The sequence below is a fragment of the Chrysochloris asiatica genome, unplaced genomic scaffold (assembly GCF_000296735.1).
Source record: "Chrysochloris asiatica unplaced genomic scaffold, ChrAsi1.0 scaffold00006, whole genome shotgun sequence".
Classification (NCBI taxonomy): Eukaryota; Metazoa; Chordata; class Mammalia; order Afrosoricida; family Chrysochloridae; genus Chrysochloris; species Chrysochloris asiatica.
Genome location: NW_006408524.1, coordinates 40,674,764 through 40,696,567, shown reverse-complemented (window position 1 = coordinate 40,696,567; position 21,804 = coordinate 40,674,764). Strand labels below are relative to the sequence as shown.

At 37.3% G+C, this 21,804-nt stretch overlaps 1 protein-coding gene across 1 annotated transcript in view; it reads right to left on the bottom strand.

The window, feature by feature from the left end:
• Window positions 1-21,804, bottom strand: part of DGKB (diacylglycerol kinase, beta 90kDa) — a 273,672-nt gene that overhangs the window by 117,719 nt on the left and 134,149 nt on the right. Inside the window, exon 5 of the mRNA XM_006832292.1 lies at window positions 11,664-11,804. Within this exon, the coding sequence (XP_006832355.1) occupies window positions 11,664-11,804 (141 nt within the window). The remainder of the gene's footprint in view (window positions 1-11,663; window positions 11,805-21,804) is intronic.

The following is a 21,804-nucleotide window of genomic DNA, read 5'->3' as shown; positions in this document are numbered from 1 at the left end:
AACTTTCACTCAATGCAAAATAAAAACATTTAATTAAAAAAAAAAAAAAGGGATCTCTTCAATTCACAGTATTTTACTCTTTCATGTAATTGAAGATCTACTTAATAAAGTTAAGGCCACAGCTAAAAAGAAACTGCTGTCCAGAACCCTTTTGTTGTAAGAATATAGACAATATTACATTTGTGTGGCACTGCGAGTTAGTATGCTAGACTAAAAGGTCGCTTTGAACCACAAGGTTGGTGATTCAAATTCACCAGCCACTCATTGGAAACCCTATACAGAGTCACTATGAGCCTGAATTGACTCAACAGCAATTAACAACAGCAACAAAAGCATCATCTTTCACAAGTTCAATTCAGTGACACCAACTACACCAATCATGTTGTGCAAATTTACCAACACCATACAAAAACTCAGTGTTTCCTAAATAGGCTTTCCCCTGCCCATTAATTCCCATCCGTGCTAACCACAATTAAACTTTCATCTCTATAACATTTGCCTAGTCTAGTTATTTCATACGAGTAAGATCATATAATATTTCTCCTTTTGTGTTTGACTTTCTTCACTCAACATATTTTCAAGGTTCAGTCATATTGTAGAATGTACTAGAACTTCATTTCTCCTTAATGTTGTTGTTGTGAAGTGCCGTCGAGTCTATTCCAACCCATAGCAACCCTGTATAGGGTTTCCAAGGAGCAGCTGGTGAGCTTGAACCGCCAACTTGCAGTTCAAACGGCTTTGCAGTCTGGCGCATTAACCCACAGCGCCATACCAGGATTCCTTATGGCTGAATACTATTCCATTGTATGTAAATAATTATCACAGGTTTTGTGTTTTTGTTTTTTCCCCTTTATCTGTTTACCTGTTAGTGGACATTTGAGTTGTTTCCACATTTGACTGTTTGTAAATAGGGCTTTGATGAACATTAATGGATGGCAAAACAGTTTCCACCTCCCTGTGGATAATTTGAATGGGCTGGGTTCCATGATCAGTTACACGGTGCAGTAAAGCAGGAAGAAATTACCATGGAGAACTAAAATTGTAGGACACTTCACCAAAATAAGATGGCTGACATAGAGTCCAGTCTTATACCCCATTCTAACGTATGCTTCTGCCTAACAGGCTATTCATCTTTACAAATACCCAACCCAATCACTAAGGATTTTTTTCTTTTTTTTCCCTTTTCTATGATTAAGCCAAAAGGAATTTCAGCAGAATGTTCCCCAGGGGTCATTGCTCAAATGACTGCTGAAAATCCTTTATGAAGAATGTTCTCAGGAATGACTTTGCTTTAACCCTATTATTTTAATAATCCTCTCAGAAAACTATTCTGTAATTACCAAGACTTAAGCCCACTCTTCCCTAACCAAATAAGAAGTCCAAGCTGCAACTAATTTCACTTACAATATCGATAATCCACTTCCTGTCAGCCCATTCCTTTGCTATTATGAACTGTAACTACTCCTTTTGTAATGTCCAATCAAAATAGTCCCTCTTAGGGTGTTTTGTTTTGTTTTGTTTTGTCATCACTCTTTAAAAGATCTCAGCAGCTCTACCATTTTAGAAACATTTTCTTTCATTCTGTAAAAACAAACATTTTCCCCAGTTTGGACTATATTCACATTTTAAAGAAATTGTTTTGCTTTTATTATAACAGAGTGTGAGTTGTTACTTTTAAATAAGAGAGATAACTAAGAAGCAATAGGTGCACAATTGCTTAGTACAACTCTCAGTTCTGATTGAGAGATGATGGAACACTAGAACCTGGTTTGGAGTAGAGAAATGGGATAGAGTAATAAGTAAAGATTGAAGACCTAAGTGATTCTTTCAGAAAACAATGATGCCAATAAAACCAATTAGTATGAAGAGCTGAAAAAGCAACATCAAGCAAAATTCTAGTGCCCTGAAGTCAGCAAGGATACAGGAAACACAAGAAAATGGAAACAGATGCTCAAAAGCAATGAACATCCATTGAAGTAATAATGGCTCCATTTTTCTACAAGATTAATAGTAATGAACACAACAAATGTGATTTTTCCAAAATAAAAAGAGCACTCTGGTGTGACACTGTGGATCGGCACTGAACTGCGAACCACAAAGTGGGCAGTTCAAACCCACTAGCTGTTCCTTGGAAACACTATACAGGGTCACAGTGAGTCAGAACCAACTTGTTGTTGTTGTTAGGTGCCATCAAGTTGGTGCCAACTCATAGTGACCCTATGCACAACAAAATAAAACACTGCCCGGTCCTGGGCCAACCTCACAACTGTTGCCATGCTTGAGCCCATTGATGCTGCCATTTTGCCAATCCATCTCACTGGGGTTCTGCCTCTTAGATGGCACTTAACAGCAACAACAACATACTGTGGGTCAGAGTCATGGTTTGCCACTGTAGGATAAGCACTAGACTGCTAGAAACAAAGTCATTGGTTCAAACCCATCAAACATTCCTCAGACACCTTATATAAGGCCATAATGAGTTAAATTGACTCAATGGTACTTAGTAACAACACCAATCCAGAAGTCATGGATTTTAGTTCCAACTAAATAAACTGGTGATGGTATCATGAAGGGGACTCTCTGGATGGTGCAGAATTGTAATATGTTTGCTTGTTAATGGAAAGGTTGGAGGCTCAAGTCCACCCAGAGACACCTCAGAAAGGAGACTTACTGATTTTACTTCTGAAACCAAGAAATACAGTTCTACTCTGAAACACATAGGGGTACCATTAGTCAAAATCAACTGAAGATCAACTGCTTTTTTTGTTTTGTTTTGTTTGATCATTAAGGAGTATCACTGATTTTTTTAATTATTATTATTAAAAATACAGGAAGGCTGACTAGATGATCTTAAGGCACTCATTCAATATTAATTTCCTTAGTTTTAAAATTAATGTTATAAATAGCAGTACTTAAATATACAGGTACATCTTCATTATCTGCATAGCAATTATCTACTTCCTGAATGTTGTCCTATTGATTTTTACTCAACAATAAATTTTCAGTAAATATATGCTAACTTTAAATTTATTATAGCTAAATCATCGGTTGGTATACATGCAGTCAAATATAAATACCATAGGTCTTTTAATCGAAGTACACATGAATTTGGTATTATTTCTGTCTTAAATTCATGATTTTTCTCATCTCCAGCAACCACTGACTTCATAGAGTTCAACTCAAATCTCATTTACTGAAATACACTCATGCAAATAATAAGCAAACTTATATGTGTGAGAGGTGCTGGGATGGGCAACAGAGAGGCATGCAAATAAGTTTGATTGGGAGATGGCAAGAGGAATCAAGATGTATGTAAGGCTTCAAGTGTAGATTGAATTGGATCAGATACATACTAGGGAAAGAATACCCTCAGCAAATGTACATTATAAACAAAAATATGAAAGTGGAAATATTTAGGATTTTTCTGGTTGAATAATGGTCCCAATGATATAGGGAAGAAAAGAGACTCCATCTTCAAAGATACAAGTCTTACACAGGCTCTTTATTAAGTCTTACAGAAGAATAAACACGAGACAAAGACAAACATAGATCACCGAGGTGAAGGAAAACAGATACCATGATGAGTTGCCAAAGTTTTATCTCCATGTGGTGACCTTATATAGTGAACAATGAACAAAGGAATCTCCTCCCACATTCATGCCTGACTCAGTAGAATTCATGCATAAAATATTCACACTGGGCTTACAGAAATTAGGAGAGGAAAATTACTGATAGGAAAGCTTACAGTCTGAGACTCTGTGTATGACATCACAACTAGGTGACCATTAATGCCTGTGTCCAGGAATGTTCTGGTGAGGGCTGACTGGAGGAAGTGGCTTCAAAACCTATTTTGAAATACACTGTTTCTAACTCTGGCAGTTCAGCTGCCAGAGGTGTATGTATCAGGTAGTCCAGAAAAACAGGCAACGGAACACGTAAACCTAGGCACAAATGAAATTAAGCCCTGCTAGGATGGAGCTGTTTACATGCAAAAAAACCTTCAGATTTCACATTCTCCAGCAACACGTCAAATATTATAATGAAATGTGCAAAGAACTTGAGTTAGAAAACTAAAAAGGAAGAAGAGTTTCAGCACTTCTCAAACTGAAAGAACCAAGATAAAAATTCAAGCCTTGAACAGCAGTAGTGAAGGATTCTTTGGGCAAAAGATTGAATGATGTAGAAAGCATCTAAAGAAGATGGAAGGAATACACCGAATCACTGTACCAAAAATAAATGGTTGAACATCAGAAGGTAGCATGTGATCAAGAGCCAACGATACCGAAGGAAGAAATCCAAGCTGCATTGAAAGCACTGGCAAAGAACAAGGACCCAGGAATTGATGCAATATAAATTGAAATCTTTCTACAAACTGAGGCAGCACTGGGGAAATTTGCTCAACTATGCCATGAAATTTGGATAGACCAACTGATTGGAAGAGATCCATATGTGTGCCCATTCCAAACAGAAGTGACCCAATGGAATTATAATCAATAGCTCATATAAGTAAAATTTTATTCAAGATAATTAAAAAATGAATGCAACAGTACATTAACAGGGAACTGCCATAGGTTCAATTCAGATTCAGATTCAGATGAGGACATGAAAAAAGAATACCACTGCTGATGTCAGATGGATCTTGGTTGAAAACAGAGAATACCAGAAAGATGTTTACTTGTGCTTTATTACTTAAGGAAATGCTTTCAATTGCGTGGATCATGAAAAGCTGTGGACCATATTGAGGAGTATAAATATTCCATAACACTTAATTGTGCTCATGAGGAACTTGTACATAGATCAAGAGGTAGCTATTCAAAGAAAACAAGAGGATACTGAATGGTTGAAAATCAGCAAAGATGTGTATTCTTTCACCTTACAATTCAATCTGTATGATGAGAAAATAATCTGAGAAACTGGATTATATGAAGAAGAACATGGCAACAGGATTGGAGGAAGACTTATTCAACAACCTGCGATATGCAGATGATAGATGCAACCTTGCTTATTGAAAATGAAGACAACTTAAAATACTTAGCTAATGAAGATCAAAGACTTTGGTATGGATTGCACCTCAATATAAAGAAAACAAAAATCTTCACCACTGGATCAATAAATAACATCATGATTAATGGAGAAAAGATTAGAATTCTGAAAAACTTTGTTTGCTTGTATCCACCATTAACACTCATGGAAGCAGCAGTTAAGAAATCAAAGGTTGTATTGAATTAGGCAAATCTGCCGCACAAGACCTATTTAAAGTGTTCAAGAGCAAAGATACCAGTTTGAGGATTAAAGGGTGCCATGGCATTTTCAATAGCTTCATAAGCATGTAAAAGTTGTACAGTGAATCAGGAAACCTGTAGAATTGATGCATTTGAGTTGAGTTATGGTGTTGAAGAAGAATATTAAAAATTCTATGGACTGCTAGAAGAACAAACAAATCTATGTTGGAAGAAGTGCCACCAGAATGCTCCTTAGAAGCCCAGATGGTGAGACTTCATGCCACATACTTTGGACTTATTGTCAGGAGGGATCAGTCCCTGGAGAAGGATATTATGCTAGGTAAAATGGAAGGTCAGCAAAAAAGCGGGAGACCCCCAATGAGATGGATTGGCAGAATGGCAGTAGTAAACAGGATAGCGCAGAACTGGGTAGTGTTTTGTTCTGTTGTGCATAGGGTCGCTGAGCTGCTATCAGTTTGATGGCACCTAACAACAACAACAACATGTGACTAGAGCAACTTACACACATGTGTGGAGGTCAGAGCCAAAGGCAAAACTGACAAAGTAAATTGGGAACAAAATACAAAACCATCTCAGTTAAATTAAGGAATTTAACTTCTATATATATATCTAATGTTAATCTTGGTGTTTACTGCTGTCAAACAGACTTTTAACTCCAGGCAATCCCATATACAGCAGAACACCAGTGTGATCCATAGAATTTTCATTGGCAGATTTTCAGAACTAGATCTCCAGGACATTTTTCCTTTTATTATTCAATAAGAAGCTATTGAAAGCACATTTTTCCTGTAAGCCAGAAGAAAAAGAAAAGTAATTGATAAAGAAGTTGATGAGTTTTAAATTACATGAATGAACATTATAAGACTTTTTACCTAATGAAAGTAATGATGATCAAATGCTGATGATGAGGATTAGCTATCTGAAGAAGCAAAGTATCTGGATTAACTTTGTCCAGCAAACAGAAGTTGATGACCAGAGAAACATAGAAGGCAAGGCACTGAAGTCTTTTGTAATGTTATAAGCTGTAGGATTATATATTTTTTCATTAAATATCTGTGCCTTCAGTATAAGAACAAATAAATTGGATACCTCAATTATTCCGATTATCTTTTTTAAATTTTAAATTAGGGTATAAAAGAGAGATATTGAAAGAAAAGATGTGAAACAACATGAAAATAAAATGATTTACTTCAAGAATTATAGAGCTGATAATAGGCTAAAAGGTAACAGGTTCATTCAGGAGGAAATAACTTAGTCAAGGGACAAACATTCTGAAAGTACTTTTGTTCCATTTAATACATGTTTATTTGAAATAATACATATGAACAAATGTATGTAAGCAAATATTTATTCACTTAGTCCTCATAGTAATTGTCTGAGATAAACTCTAATATTATTATCTTAATGACACAGTTTGAACTGCAAGGTCGGTAGTTCAAGCTCACCAGCTGCTCCTCAGAAACCCTATACAGGGTTGCTGTGGGTCAGAATCAATCAACTCCGCGGAACTTAACAACAATAACTATACAGTTAAGGAAACAAAGGCCTGAAGTCTTTTAAATGTACCCAAGGTCAATTCAGTTTCTAAGTGCTAAAACTTCTTTTGCTACGGCTTGCATTCAATTAGTGCAAATCTAAACAGCTTTTGCATTCAATTAGTGTCAATAAAATGTTCAGGCTCCTAAGTACTTTGCTATGCTGTGTTTAAATTAAAAGTCAGAGAGTGAAAAGGTAAATGAACACATACTGTGGTCAAAGTAAAATGCTAGCTTTTAAAGTTTTAATGTAAGAGTGATTCCAAGAAAATTCAAGGTTTAGACTATTGCAACACAAGTGCATAGATTAAATAAAATGCTGTTGAGGTCATGGAATTTGAGGAATGCAAAGAGACTAAAAGAGAAAAATATGTACTGCAATTATTATGAAGAAATTGTGGGCTTAAGGTGGAGAGTGATTATCAGCCCTGGCACCATGTCCAAGTACCAGGATGATTGGTAATTGGTAATAACAAAGAGAGAGAAAAATGTAATCTCCCTGCACCCCTATCACACACAGAAAGACACACACATAGCACAAATATAAGCATATACAGTTTCCAATGATATCTGAGTGTTATTTGACAGTGTTACACTGCTATTTACAAGGTTTCATTGGCTAAACATTTGAAAGAAGTCCACCTCTCCTTCTTCCGAGTCTTAATCTGGAAGCTCAGCTGACTCCTATCTACCATGGGCGTACTCTACTGATATTTACAATACCTGTGGCATAGTTTATAGCATTCGGCACACAGCAACACGCAAGTACAACAAACTAACAAATGGTATATTGCAGCAGGAGAATAAACACTGTTTATCTGACAGAGCAGGCAAGTTACTCAAAAAGGAATCCAGTTTGGGTTAAGGAAAGGAAATTGAGGAAACAGTTTATATTCCATGGAAATCTTCTCTAAAATACGTTTTATAGTAAACATATGGAAAGATCTGGCAGAAAAGACAGGATGGAAATCAAAACTGGCAGGGGAAACACTAAAGAAATTCAGAAAGCTTTACTTGGGGAAAATGCTTTTTGTTATTAGCTGCTGTTAAATCGGTACCTACTCATAACAACCTTATACAAACAGAATGATACACTCACTACGAGGTCCTATGCTAATCTCATAATCATTACTATGCTTTAGACCACTGTGCCAATCCATCTTGTTGGGGATCTTCCTCTTTGTTGCCGACCCTCCACTTTACCAAGCATGATGTTCTTCTCCAGGGTCTGGTACCTCCTGATAATATGTCCAAAGTATGAGAGACAAAGTCTGGGCATCCTGAATTTTAAGGAGCATTCTGGCTGTAACTTCTTCCAACACAGAATTTGTTTGTTTTTTTGGCAGTCCACGGTACTTTTAATATTTGCCTTCAATACCATAATTCAAATGCATCAATTCTATGGTTTTCCTTATTTAATGTCCAAATTTCACATGCAAATGAAGCTATTAAAAATATCATGGTATGGGTCAGGCCTACTTTAGTTCTCAAACTGACATCTTTGCTCTTCAACACTTCAATGAGGTTTTGTGCAGCAGATGTGCCTATCACAATACAACATTTGATTTCTTGACAGCTGCTTTCATGAGTATTGATGGTTGATCTAAGCAAAATGAAAATTTTGACAACTTCTTGGTGTTATTTATTGGTCCAGTGGTGAGAATTTTTGTTTTCTTTATATTGAGATGCAACCCATACCGAAGGCTATGTATGGCCTTTGATCTTCATCAATAAGTATTTTAAGTTCTCTTCACTTTTAGCAAGCAAGGTTGCATCATCTGTATATTGCAGGTTGCTAATGAGTATTCCTCCAATCCTGATGCCACGCTCTTCTTCATATAATCCAGTTTCTGGGATTATGTACTCAGCATATGGATTGAATAAATATGATGAAATAATACAATCCTGCTTTGTTGTTGTTATTAAGTGTTGTCTAATCAGTTTTGATCCATAGTGTCCCTGTATTGGGTTTCCTGTCTAGCTCCCTGGAAACTAAGACCCTAATTCACCATTCACCAATAAAACCTAACCTAGGATACTAATTGATCACAACAACTTTTGTGTCTTAAATGCTTTTTAATACTTTCTTCTGGTTTATGTCATGTTTAAGAAATCATATTCTTTAAAGTCAGTATATAAAAATGAACCACCATTAAATGTTCTTTATGGAGTCCTGGTGGCACAATGATTAAGTGCTTGGTTGCTAATCTAAAGGTTGGCACTTTGAATTTACCAGCAGCTCTGTGGTAGAAAGACTACAGCCTAGGCAACCCTATTTGACAATTCTGCCCTGTTCTGCAGGGTAACTCTAAGTAAGAATATATACAGTAACACACAGCAACAAAAACAAATATCACATGTTCTTTATATCTTAATGAGATGTGTAATATCTGCAACCTATGAAAAAAAAATGAATGGTTGGAATCTGTACATGTACAATTGTAGAAGGGTAAAGAAGTCCAAGGTGGCTACAAAAAGTTTCTGAACAAATTCCAAAATCTTCCTATTTCATTTTCCATGAACTTTTTGAAGCCCATTCATATGGCTAATTGATAAGAAAGAAAGTGATAGAATCTGATGTAATTGATAAGAGACAGGCTTATGATTTTGATGCCCAGCCAGGTTTTAGAACACTGAATTAGAAGCTAACAGAGGAGAGAGCATGAACATACATATAACATAGTAATTTCAAATTCAGTTACTTTAAAGACTGGTAAAATCATAGGCATGCCAAACCAAACAAGTCTTGCTGTAAGAAGATTCTGAAGGAATTATTAAGAAAGGAGGAAAACACAATTGAATGTGGTGTAAGCCAGAAAAAGGGCTGGGAAGCCCAAAGACGGAGGGAACACAGAGAAGGGGATAAATTCCACTGAAGGAAGGTGAATAAAAGGTCAATTTTTACTTGATTATTCACATGCTACTGAATGTGTAGGCTAACATTGTGCCTGCAATTGGGTACCAAGACCATGTTAACTCATGAATACACTTTGAAAACTCACAAGCGTGGTTCTCAGGAATTCCACCTTAAAAATAATATACTTTCAGTTGACCTAAAAATAATTAAACGGAAACACCAAAGACCATTTTGGTGTTGCAAAATCATTCCAAACATGGTCCTGATAACACCTGAGCAAACTAACTTTCTGGCTGTCACTTCAATCGGAGTTCACTGAACATTAATATTTATTTTGGAATGAGAGAGTTCTGTAGGTTCTTAGGAATGCATCTTGAAATGCAAATATTCAACATTTCTGAATAATGATAAATATATATTTAAAGAATGATGTTAGTATGGCTGATTCATAATCTAAGCAGCTGTAACTTAAATAATTATATCCAAATGATGATAAATTCTTTATTAGTAGAAGAAATATTAACAATAGGTTAGTATTGAATTTAACTAAACATACTTCCGAATCATAATTGAGATGTAGCAAAGTTTAATCTTAGTTTTATAAATACCAAAGTGAGGATTAACAATCTTCATTGTCCTTTCAGTACCAAAATGAATTCATGTTAATGATATCCATTATAATCAAGTTAACCGATTGTTACATGCATTCACAGCTCTGTGTTTAGAAAGGGCTTTAGAGCCAAGTACCATCAAGACGATGTTGACTCATAACGACCCTGTATAGGGTTTTTGAGGGGCAGATGGTGGGTTTGAACAGCCGTCAACAACGCTTCTCCTATATCATCAAATTATCAGGCTTAAAGTAAATGTTTGAATGTTTTTAAATTTCATTGCAATGAGTTCATCTTGCCACTAGAGGGAGCTCAGTCACTATATTTTACTAAAGAGTCATTATTTACTTCCACTAGATAGAAAATCTTTACTTATCTGAAATACCTGCCACACTACAGAAGAAACAAACATATCTATTGTCTAAGCATTTATAAAATGCATAGTCAAATCCTACAAAGAAACTCTCACATTTGGTATTTCATAATTAATTTGTCCCTGGGGGAAAATTTATTTATTTATTTATTATTTAACTTTTATTGTTAAAGGTTTCTAGAGAGATTCCCAAAGAAGGCAGGCTCAGGAGGGATTTTGTGACTCATCAGGCTCAAAGGGGTGCATATTGCTGAGATTAATGGAAACGTCTCTTTACAAATTAGAAATAAGTGTTTTCAAAACAACTCAAATCCTAACTTGCTACCATAGAACTGAGACATATTTTAAAAAATTAAAAAAAAAGAAATCATGCAAAGTATTTGGTAATAAATTGTTGTAGTTGTCAAGTGCTGTCGAGTCAGTTCTGACTCATAGTGAACCTACATACGGTTTTCAAGGCGCGGCTGGTGAGCCTGAACTGCCAACCTTGCAGTCCAGCGCATTAACCGGTAGCACCACGCCAGAACTCCTTTACTTAACCTAAAAAACTTTTTGGATAATTCTTGTTGTTCTTGTTGTGAAGTGCCATGGAGTCGGTTCCGACTCATAGAGACCCTGTATAGGGTTTCCGAGGCTGTAAATCTTTATGGGAGCAGAAAGCCTCATCTTTCTCCCACGGAACAGCTGGTAATTTCGAACTGCTGTCCGTGAGGTCCGCAGCCCGATTCGTAACCACTACACTGATTCATAGTGACCCTGCGCACAACGTAACTAAGCTCTGCCCGACCCTGCACCATTTTCACAATCATTGATATGCTCAAGCCCATTGTTGCTGACACTGTGCCTATCCATCTTGTTGGATGTCTTTCTCTTCTCCGACACTACACTTTACCAAACATGATATCTTTGTCCACAGTATGAGACACAAAATCTGAACAGTAGATAACAGTAGTAGATACAATTTTAAGTTCATCAATATTCAGTCTCTACTTCTGTCCTACTCTATAGTAAATAAAATTAAGTTTAGAAAAACAAAACACATACACTCAAGTTTATCCTCAGGCCTTCCTCTTTCGAGGAGAGATAGGTAGCAGACAATATCCTTCAAATGGATTACTTCTGGGGAACACGTATTTGCAGGAGAAGTCCGGGGAGGAGTGATAGCTCCTTTATTCATTCTCAAACCTGGAAAATAGAATTTGGATTATATTTTCAAAATATTCACAGTGCACTCACACATAATACCAATATGAAAATAAAAGAATATTCCTAGACTATGCAGAGCACTACACACTTCCTGGAGTCCTGGTATGGCACTATGGGCTAATGCACTGGACTATAAAGTCAGTTTGAACTGCAATATTGACAGTTCAAGCACACCAGATGCTCCTTGGAAACCCTATACAGAGGCACCACAGTTCGGAACTGACTCAACAGCACTTAACAACAACATACTTCTTTCCTATTGGGGCAACGGTGGGTGGTTCGGTACTAGAGTTCCTGCCTGTCATTCCAGATACCCAGGTTCGGTGCATCTCAACAGCAGCCAATTGTCTCCCTTCTGTCCTGTTGAAAATGTTCCCATGGGGCTTTCAGGTAAACATAAACTAGAAAAAAAAACTGACAATCGACTTGCAAAACCCAGTCTATTTAAACCTCTGCATAACCATAGTCCTGTTCCCAACTGATCATGAGGACGGTGCAAGATGTTAGGTTCTGTGGTACACTGGGTCATCATGAGTCACAGGCCAACTGAAGGACAGCTAATAACCGAAATAAAAGTCCAAATTTTGCTGCTGACACCAATTCATAGAAACTTGAGGCATGCAGAGTTTTCAAGGAAGCAGATTCCAGGCGTTTCTTCTGAGCCAACTGATTGAGTTGAAAGCTGGTTAGTGGTTGTGCACTTAACCCATGTGTGCCACCCAGGCACTTCACACCTAATAAAGATAGCATATATTTCCAGCGGAATGAATAACAGAATTATTTTAAAACTCCAGAGTATCAGAGTCAGAAGTACTCTATGATTGTTGTACATAAGGAAGAGATTTTTTAGGACTGCCCTACCTGTCCATTGGAAAGTGTTAGGGGCAAAGGCTTACTGCCAGGTTGAGTTGGTAGACATGACTGAACAAAGAAAGAGCCACTTTCATATTCTACCTATCTCTGCTCTTGGCAGTGCAGCTATAAATCAGCTCAAAAGAATCAAATTTAGTGTTTCCGGGAAAACTATATAAGAAATGTGAGTGTTATAATATGATTTATATAGTGATCATCAGGACCCTTTGATTCATACAATCATTTATTTATGCCAGATTATTTGACAGTGCTGTGAATAAGGAATTATCTTTTCTGCCATCAAGGAATTTTCCAAGGAGCAAAGGAGAAAATATAAACAAAGATTTGGAATTAGAGAGTTAAAAGTAAATTGTTGTAGCTTGGTTTTAATATGCCCCTCACATTTTTTCTAAATCTCAGTAACTGTGCATCTTCCAAAACAAGGGTGGAGGGCTTGAATACTAGTCATTTACTATTGTGGATTATTAACAGGCTGGTGATAATTTAACTGAAATTTGTGCACAATAAATTGTTAGTTCCATTTTATAGAGAAACATCTGAAACCAGCTAATTTATACATGAAAGGTTAAAAAGTAAATTCCAATTAAGCAATGAAGTATGTTGTTGTTGTTGTTAAGTGCTGTCAAGTTGGTTCCAGCTCATAGTGACCCTGTATAGGGTTTCTGAGGAGCAGCTGGTACTTTTGAACTGCCAACATTGTGGTTTGCAGTTCAACACTGATCTTACAGTGTATACTTGGCAATAAAAGAGGTGTTTGGATGAGATGCCTTAAGACTGAATGGTTAAGCAATTCCTAATCGTTCCAGGTGTGGCGCTGTAGGATAAGCACTGGGCTGAATGGTCAGTTGAACTGCAAGATCCATGGTTCAAATCTACCAAGCGCTCTTTGGAAACCCTGTGTAGGGTCAGTATGAGTCAGAACCAATTCAATGGCACTTAACAACTACAATCATTTCAGAAGCTACTGAAAAGGAGGAAATAATTCCAGTCAAACATGATACAAAGAGCCTTTCATTCACTATCTCTGCCAGACTGCCTTTAAAACCCTATCTTTTTTCTATGTATAATTTTGATTCCTGCAAAGATTCAAAGCCTTGGAAACCCTTATACCTGGTCACTATATGTCAGAAGTGACTCAAAGGCATTTAACAACAACAGCCTGTGATCTCCTGCATAGATCTCAAGATTCGTATGCATATAGTTCAATGCATTATGAAATGTCAAAAATCAATGTTAGCATTGGCAATGTACTGCTAATAAAAAAACACCATTTGTTTTCTAATATTTGTCATGAAGCATGCTAGGTGTTTTAAGACCTATCATTTAACTTAATTTTCACATTAACCCTGTAAAATAAGGAGCAATGGTGGCTCTGTAGGATAAGCACTGGATTGCTAACCACAAGGTCGGTAGTTTAAACTCACCAGTGGTTTCTCAGGAGGAAGATCAGTCTGTCTGATCTCATAAAGATTTACAGTTTTGGACACCCTATATTGTCAAAATCAATTCAATGGCAGTGGGTTTGGGATTTACCAGAAGAGAAAAAGCCTTATAAAAATTAATTTCTTAATGTTTTATAGCCAACAAGACAGTTGGCTCTTTATACCAGTGGTTTTACAGACTATATTTGTTCATGCCAATAGAAAGATCAGTAGAGAGTAGGAAACCCAAAGCAATCAGCAAACTTCTTAACCTAGTACACACACAGGTAGTTTCCATTGCATAAGTCTCTGGGTGGCCAAAACAGTTAAGGCCTTGACCAGCAGCCCAAAGGTCGGGGATTCGAACCCATCAAGAGGTGCCTTGGAAAACAGGCCTGGTAATATAGGCTTCCAAATGGTCACAGCCTTGAAAGTCCTATGAAGTACTTCTAATCTGAACACACTCAGTCACCATGAGTCAGAATTGATGTGAAGGCAACTAACTGGTGTGGTGTGGTATGGTAGAGTACTGGTGTGGTGTGGTATGGTAGAGTACTGGTGTGGTGTGGTATGGTAGAGTACTGGTGTGGTGTGGTATGGTAGAGTACTGGTGTGGTGCTGCAGGTTAATGCACGGAACTGCAAGGCCAGCGGTCCAAGCTAAGCAGTCTGCTTGGAAACCCCATACAGCTTTGCTATGAGTAAGAACCGACTGGATGTAACTTAACAACAACTGGTGTGGCACTATAAGACAAGCACTGGCCTGCTAACTGCAAAGTAGGTGGTTCAAACTAACAAGCTGCTCTTAGAAACCCTATGCAGGTCACTCTGAATGGGAATCAACTCAACAAGCACTTAACAAGCAATGGCTCCCATAAAACTTTACAGTCTTGGAAACCTTATAAAGTGTTGCTATGAGTTAGAATCAACTTGCTGTGAGTGGTTTAACCGGGTACCAGCAACTGGTAGGTTATATAACTTCCCATATATTTTCTAAGCTATTCTACTCTAGTTCATTCTTAAAATTCTGTTAAAGAATCTCTAAATTCAATCAGAGGATTACAACCTACAGTTGAAAGATAAACCTTTATACTGTTCCTTCAATTTCTTTGCCAAACTCTTAATTATTTCTAATATATCTTTATGCTTTAAAAGCATTCTATTTGTTCATAAAGTTATTGTCAAAGGAACAATGTAAATGGATTTTCCTACATAACAGAAACATCAAGTCCATTCAGACTCATGGTGACCTGGTGTACGGTTTCTGAGGAGCAGCTGGTGTGTTTGAACTGCCAACCTTGTGGTTCACAATCCAATGCCGATATATATAGCTATTCTTATATAGTGAAGAGGCCAGGAAATTAAAGACAATTGTGATATTATTTTTAAATACCCTGAATAATTCAGACTAGCCAAGTAAAGGTTAGCTAGCTGCAGAAATATGGAGTTCCAACTCATGATAAAAGACATTTTGGCAATGAATTTCGATATGACCATAACTTCCAGACTTGGCGAACGTAGAACTTGAGTTATGGTCGGATAAACCCATGACCTAACTTATCCTGCCAGATGAGCTAACCCTCTAGTCTTCTGAGTTCCCCTGCCTCACTTTCATCCTGAAATGATTTACTCAACTTGACTTTTTTTATGCAATAAAAGGTGTGTGTGGGGGTGGGGGGAGAGAAGCTGTATTATATTTCTGAGAGAATGCCAACATACTATATATCTTCATGTATTTAGACTAGTTTATGATAATTTGTACTTAACAAAACCAGGATTCATGACATTTAATTATCAGTTTTCATAATAACAATATAAATAATGGGAAATTGTGAGGGTTATATAGTTTTCTGTTTGCTTTTCCTGGATTTAATGCATACATTAAGCATATGCATATCATTTATACTTAACTCCACCCTTTTGAAGGAACATGTTACGGTTCTAAAATACTTTTTGCTTGACAAAATGAGTAAATCTTTCTTGTGTTCTGCTCATGACACGTTGTTACTAAAGGCTGTATCATATATTCAATTATGTCATAGCTTTACATTCAAAATAATTTGAAGTTAATGAAAAGGAAAGGAAATGTGTATATGAGAACACATAAACTGCAAGGTTGGGGGTTCAAGCTCACCAGCTGCTCTTCAGAAACCCTATACAGGGTCACTATGGGTCGGAAACAACTCGACAGCACTTAACAACAACATGAGAACACACATCAAACAACTAATCAACTCTTCCAAGTCCAATTAGCCAAATCTAAGATATAAAATATATACTTTTGCAATGATTTATAGGGAATATCACTGGAAGAGATAAAATGTTAAAGACATTTCTCACAATAATTTCACAATAAAAATTGTAGAACTTGACTCTATAAAATCTTTAGGTAGTTAACAAGGAAAAATCTCTTAGGATTGTTCTTATCCCTCTGTTCCAAGACCAGTTCACTTTTTGTGTTCAAAACATTTATTCATATATTTATTTAGCATTCTATATTGAAAGTATTAAAAGGAAGCCTAAGAGCCCCAATCTGTTTTTATGCAGGTTATTTTTGCATGTCACCCTCCCTTTTACAAATTTGTTTTCCTTGTCATTAACCTACCCAGGAGGTCTTCTCAAATAATTTATCAATTACTCCATTACCCCCATGGGAGAAAGACGAAACTCTCTGCTCCAGTACAGATTCACAGCCTCAAAAACCCTGTACAGGGAGCTATGAGTCTGTTATCAACTCTATGGCAGGGAGCAGTAGCACCATTACTCCCAGTTCACTGCCTTGAAGAAAAGAAAGCTAGAATGAAGTTGGCCTCTGCTTTATTATACTAATTGATACATTAATACACCGGAAAATAACTGCTTAATGAATAATGGTTACTATTCACATTTATTGAGCACTTATATTGTGTTCAATATTATTTTAAATAATGTACAGGCATTCACAATTTGAGTCTCACAATAGTCATTAACTAGATACACTTATGATGGCATTTACAATTGAACAAACAGAGGCACACAAGAGTGTAGCCACAATTCAAAAGATAATCTGAAAGATGGTTTTGTGCTAAAACATGTTTCCATGCGGCTAAGAAGCAAAAAACAAATCACAGGAATCTGTCTCTTAACTCAATAAATGGAATTTTTGTTTTTGAGAGTCTGATTTTATAGACTTAAGCGTGCATGTATTGATTGCTTCATATGCTTTCTGGAGGATAATTAGGACTCCTAGCTAATGCTAAGAGCTCTAAATTTTCAACTTCCATTCTCACCATGACTGGGGCCATCCTTTATAATGTATGTCTGTGAGTGAGCTTGTATATGTGTGTTTGCATACACAAACAGACACATTGCAAGGGGCTGCAAAAACTTTGAAAAATGGAATGAAAAGATAATGGGATTTTTCTATGAACTTTTTGAAGCCTCCTTATGCACATACATACATATTTATTAAACCTTTAACAGTTGGTGCTGTTAAATGGGGAAATGGATTATGAATGAGAGTTTTGTGTGTAAGCTTCTCTACATTTTGTAATAGATACATAATTAGCAAATATTAGTATCTTTTGTGCCAATAATAAACTTTGTCAAACTTAAAATGTGAATTTAAATTTCATAAAGAATCTTGCATTTTTATATAAGTTCATGGAGTTACTACTACACTTTCATAATATAGGCTTTTCTGAGATCTTATAAGTAGCTAAGTTACACATAAACACATCTTTACTGGAAGCCTACCTGTTCTCCCTTAGTCTGCATTTGGATAATCAATTTTTTAGCCAAGAGAGTTCAGATAAGAGTAATAGTTTCTTCTCAGCACAATTAATAAAATGTGTCTTTTAACAAGAATATTCAGTAAGTTCTTTATCAACATTCTTCTGAATGTTCAAGTACCTTGTTTTTATTGTACAATTTTCTACTCAAAATTTGATTAAGAACTGTGTGAACTAAAAGGAACTGTTCATCTTTTTGTGACTCTAATAAGTTCTTGTGATACTCTTGTTGCACAGAAAACATAAAATCAGCAAAAATCAATAAATCATTGTCACATGGATAGACAAGAGCAGGGTCAGGAACAAAAGATAAGGCACCATATATTTTTTCAGAAATATTATTACTCTAAATCTTAAATATCTTCTGGATTCTTTCATATTTTCAAGTTTATCCTTCATGATAGTTTCCACTGAATGCAAATTTTATTTATTTATTTATTTTTTATTTTTGTAATTGTTCTGCAATTATTTTCCAGAAAAAAAGGAAAGGCTTAGCATGATTGTTGTACAGTGAAATGTCTGGTATTGCTCTTCTAGCAGTTTGAGTGTATTTCCTCTTTTCTTGATTAATATGGGTATGAGAAAGTAAGGGAAGATGCTGATAGAATCATATGATTCAGTTGTGAATGATTATTAACAGGGTTAATTGGGATTGTTAAAAAAAAAAAAAAAATTGGACTTTTGTGTGGCTCTTTAGGATAAGCCCCAGACTATTAACCACAAAGTTGACAGTTCAAATCCATCAGCAGCTCCTCAGAAACCTTATAGAGGGTAGCTATGAGTCAGAAACAACACAATGGCACTTTACAACAAGAGGATTAGTCAGTTTGCCATCTCATCTGTATAAAATAAGCCATCTCAGAAACAATAGAGGAACTTCCATACCATCAAGGAAGAAGAGCCAGAATGGAGTGTCCTTTGGATCCAAAATCCCTAAGCATTGAACCTCCTCAACTAAGGACAGAGCTGTGACACCAGAGATGCTGTGGAGGAATGGCAGAAGAACGGCAGCAACAGAACCAACAGCAAATAAAGAGCAAAGTGCTTCCCAGCCCATGGAGCAAGTAAAGCTGAGTGTGTTTGGAGAAGTTCTCTAGTCTAGTGTGGTGCCTCCAGGCATTTAATCTGAGGAGCTAGATTTATTAACCTACAGAGTTAAAGTCAAGCACTTATGGGCTAAGGTTTATGGCAGAGTGGAGTGCTGTTTGGGCATTTATTAACAGTCTTAAAATAACTTTATCATATTTCCAGAGCAAAGCAGAAGCCAAGAGATCACATGACTAAGAGGCAAAGGACCAGAGAGAGGTCTGCTTGCAATTATGACTGGGAAGAGGCTGTCCTAACTAAATAAAAGTGTCTTGAGCATTTCTAATCCTGAATTGTAGCCTGTTAACATCCTTATAAACTCTATAATCACGAGTATTGTCTCTGAGTTCTGTGTGGCTGTTGCCATAAGGGACTGAAGCCAACAGACATAGAATGCCATGGAAAAAACAGATGGCATCAGAATTGGTAAGGAAGGCTATAGTGTGGAATCACGTCTGCAGTGAATGACTTCATCTGACTTTTCTATACATAGTCTTTGTAACACTCACCACATAACATGTTTGCCCTACTAGATCTGAGGGAGAGAAGATGCTGATAGGATTATATGATTCAGTTGTGAGTAATTAACAGATTCATTGTGGTTGTCCAAAACTTGGAACACTGAAGTGTATAAAACGAAACATCTCAGAAGTAGAAGGGGAATCTAACTTCCATCACAGAATAAAGAGCCAGAAGTGGAGCAAAGTTTTTGGACCCTGATTATTTCTGCACATGGAACCTCCTCGACCCCAAAAGAGAAATCCTGTGACAGTGGAGGACTGGCAGAATCAGTAGCAGCAGAACCAAAAGAAAGAACACACACGGAGCAGCGGGCTTCCCAGCCCACAAAACAAATAATAAAGTTGAGTGGCTTTGGAAAGGAGGCTTGTTGGCAGACCAGTGTGCCTCACTCCATGCACTTATTTGCAGAGGTAGGTTTTCTGATCCATGGAGATAGAACCTAGAGACAAGTTTATGGTGGAGTGGTGTTTCCTGCGGGCATTGGCTGGGCAGCGGAGGCTTATTTATGGGATGCCAGAGGAGAGGCTGTCCTGACTGGAAGAACTGTGTCCTGAACATTTCTGAATCTGATCCTGATCCTGAATTATAACCTGTTACATACTGATGCAGGTTAATGCACTGGACTGCAAGGTCAGTTTAAACCTCAAGATTGGCAGTTCAAGCTCACAAGCTGCTCCTTGGAAACCCTATATAGGGTTGCTATAAGTCGGCGCCGACTCCATGGCACTTAACAACAACAACTTACTGATGAAGATCAAAGACCATAGCCTTCAGTATGGACTGCAACTTTGCAGCTGACCGGAGTCATAGCGTTTTCAATAGTTTCATATGCATGTGAAAGTTGGACAATGCATAAGGAAGACTGTGAAATAATAGACGCATTTAAGTTTTTGTGTTAGCGAAGAATATTGAAAATACGATTGACTGTCAGAAGAACACACACGTCTGTTTTGGAAGAGGTACAGCCAGAATGCTCCTTCAGGGCAAGGATAGCAAGACTTTGTCTCTCATACTTTGGACATATTACCAGGAGTTACCAGTCCCTGAAGAAGGAAATTATATTTGGCAAACTAGAGGGTCAGTGAAAAAGAGGAAGTCCTCCAAAGAGATAACCTGACAACCTGGCAGCAGCAATGGGCTTTACCTAACAACAACTGTGAGGATGGCACAGGATGGGACAGGTTTTTATTCTAGTGTGTGTAGGGTTACTATAAGTAGAAACTAATTAAATGGCACCTAACAGCAAGAGCAGAGTCCTGGTGTGGCGCTGTGGGTTAATGCGCCAGACTGCAAAGCCATTTGAACTGCAAGGTCAGTGGTTCAAGCTCACCAGTCACTCCTCGGAAACCCTATACAGGGTCGCTATGGGTCGGAACTGACTCTACGGCATTTAACAACAACAACAAACCACAACAGCAACAACTTCGCTAATAAGCCCATAACTGTGAGTATGGTGTCTAAGTTGTGTGTGGCCATTGCAGTGAATTATAGAAGCCAGTAGAGTGGAGAGTGATATAGACTGGGTGTTCAGTGTCATTTTGTTTGCAATGTTTGACCTCAGCATCATAGAAATTGGCCTTGTGCAGATGTTAAGTTTGATTTTCTTGACATGTGGCAAAGTAAGAGATCAGACATCACTCCATGCCCATGTCACTTTTTGCAATGATAGACCAAACTCTTCAGCAGGTGGGCTTAGCCATCAATTCCTCTCTTCTCTAACCCTTCTCCTCTAGGCACGCCATATGCCGTAACCCAGATGAAATGAAATCATACATTGAGTCCTCTCAGTGCCCGGAATAATTTTAGCCTCCTTCAGCCTTCTAAAGGAGACTTAGTGATGCAATGGTTAAGCACTAGACTGCTAACCAAATGGTCAGTGGTTTAAGCCCAGTTCTTCCCCGAATGGAAATGTGGCAATTCATAAAGATTTGTTGTTGTTGTTGTTAAGTGTCAGGAAGTCAACCCTATTAAGGGTTCTGAAGAGTGACTGGTGAGTTTGAACAGTTGGCCTTGCAGTTCAAACAGAACTTTTGGTCCAGTGTTTATCCTATAGTACCACACCAGAATTTATAGCCTTGGAAACCCAGTGAGGTGATCGTACTCTTCTCTGCAGTGTAGCTATGGATCAGAAATGACTCTGTGGAAATGGGTCTTCAGTCTTCTAAGTCCCTCGCTCTGCTTGATCCAACCTCCTCATACCGGCCATGCCAATGGTCATGTTTACAAGGTCATGACCATCATCTTCCCAGGGACCATAAGGAGTCATTTCATTATAACCTTTATCCCAGTTTTAGCCAATCATAAGATG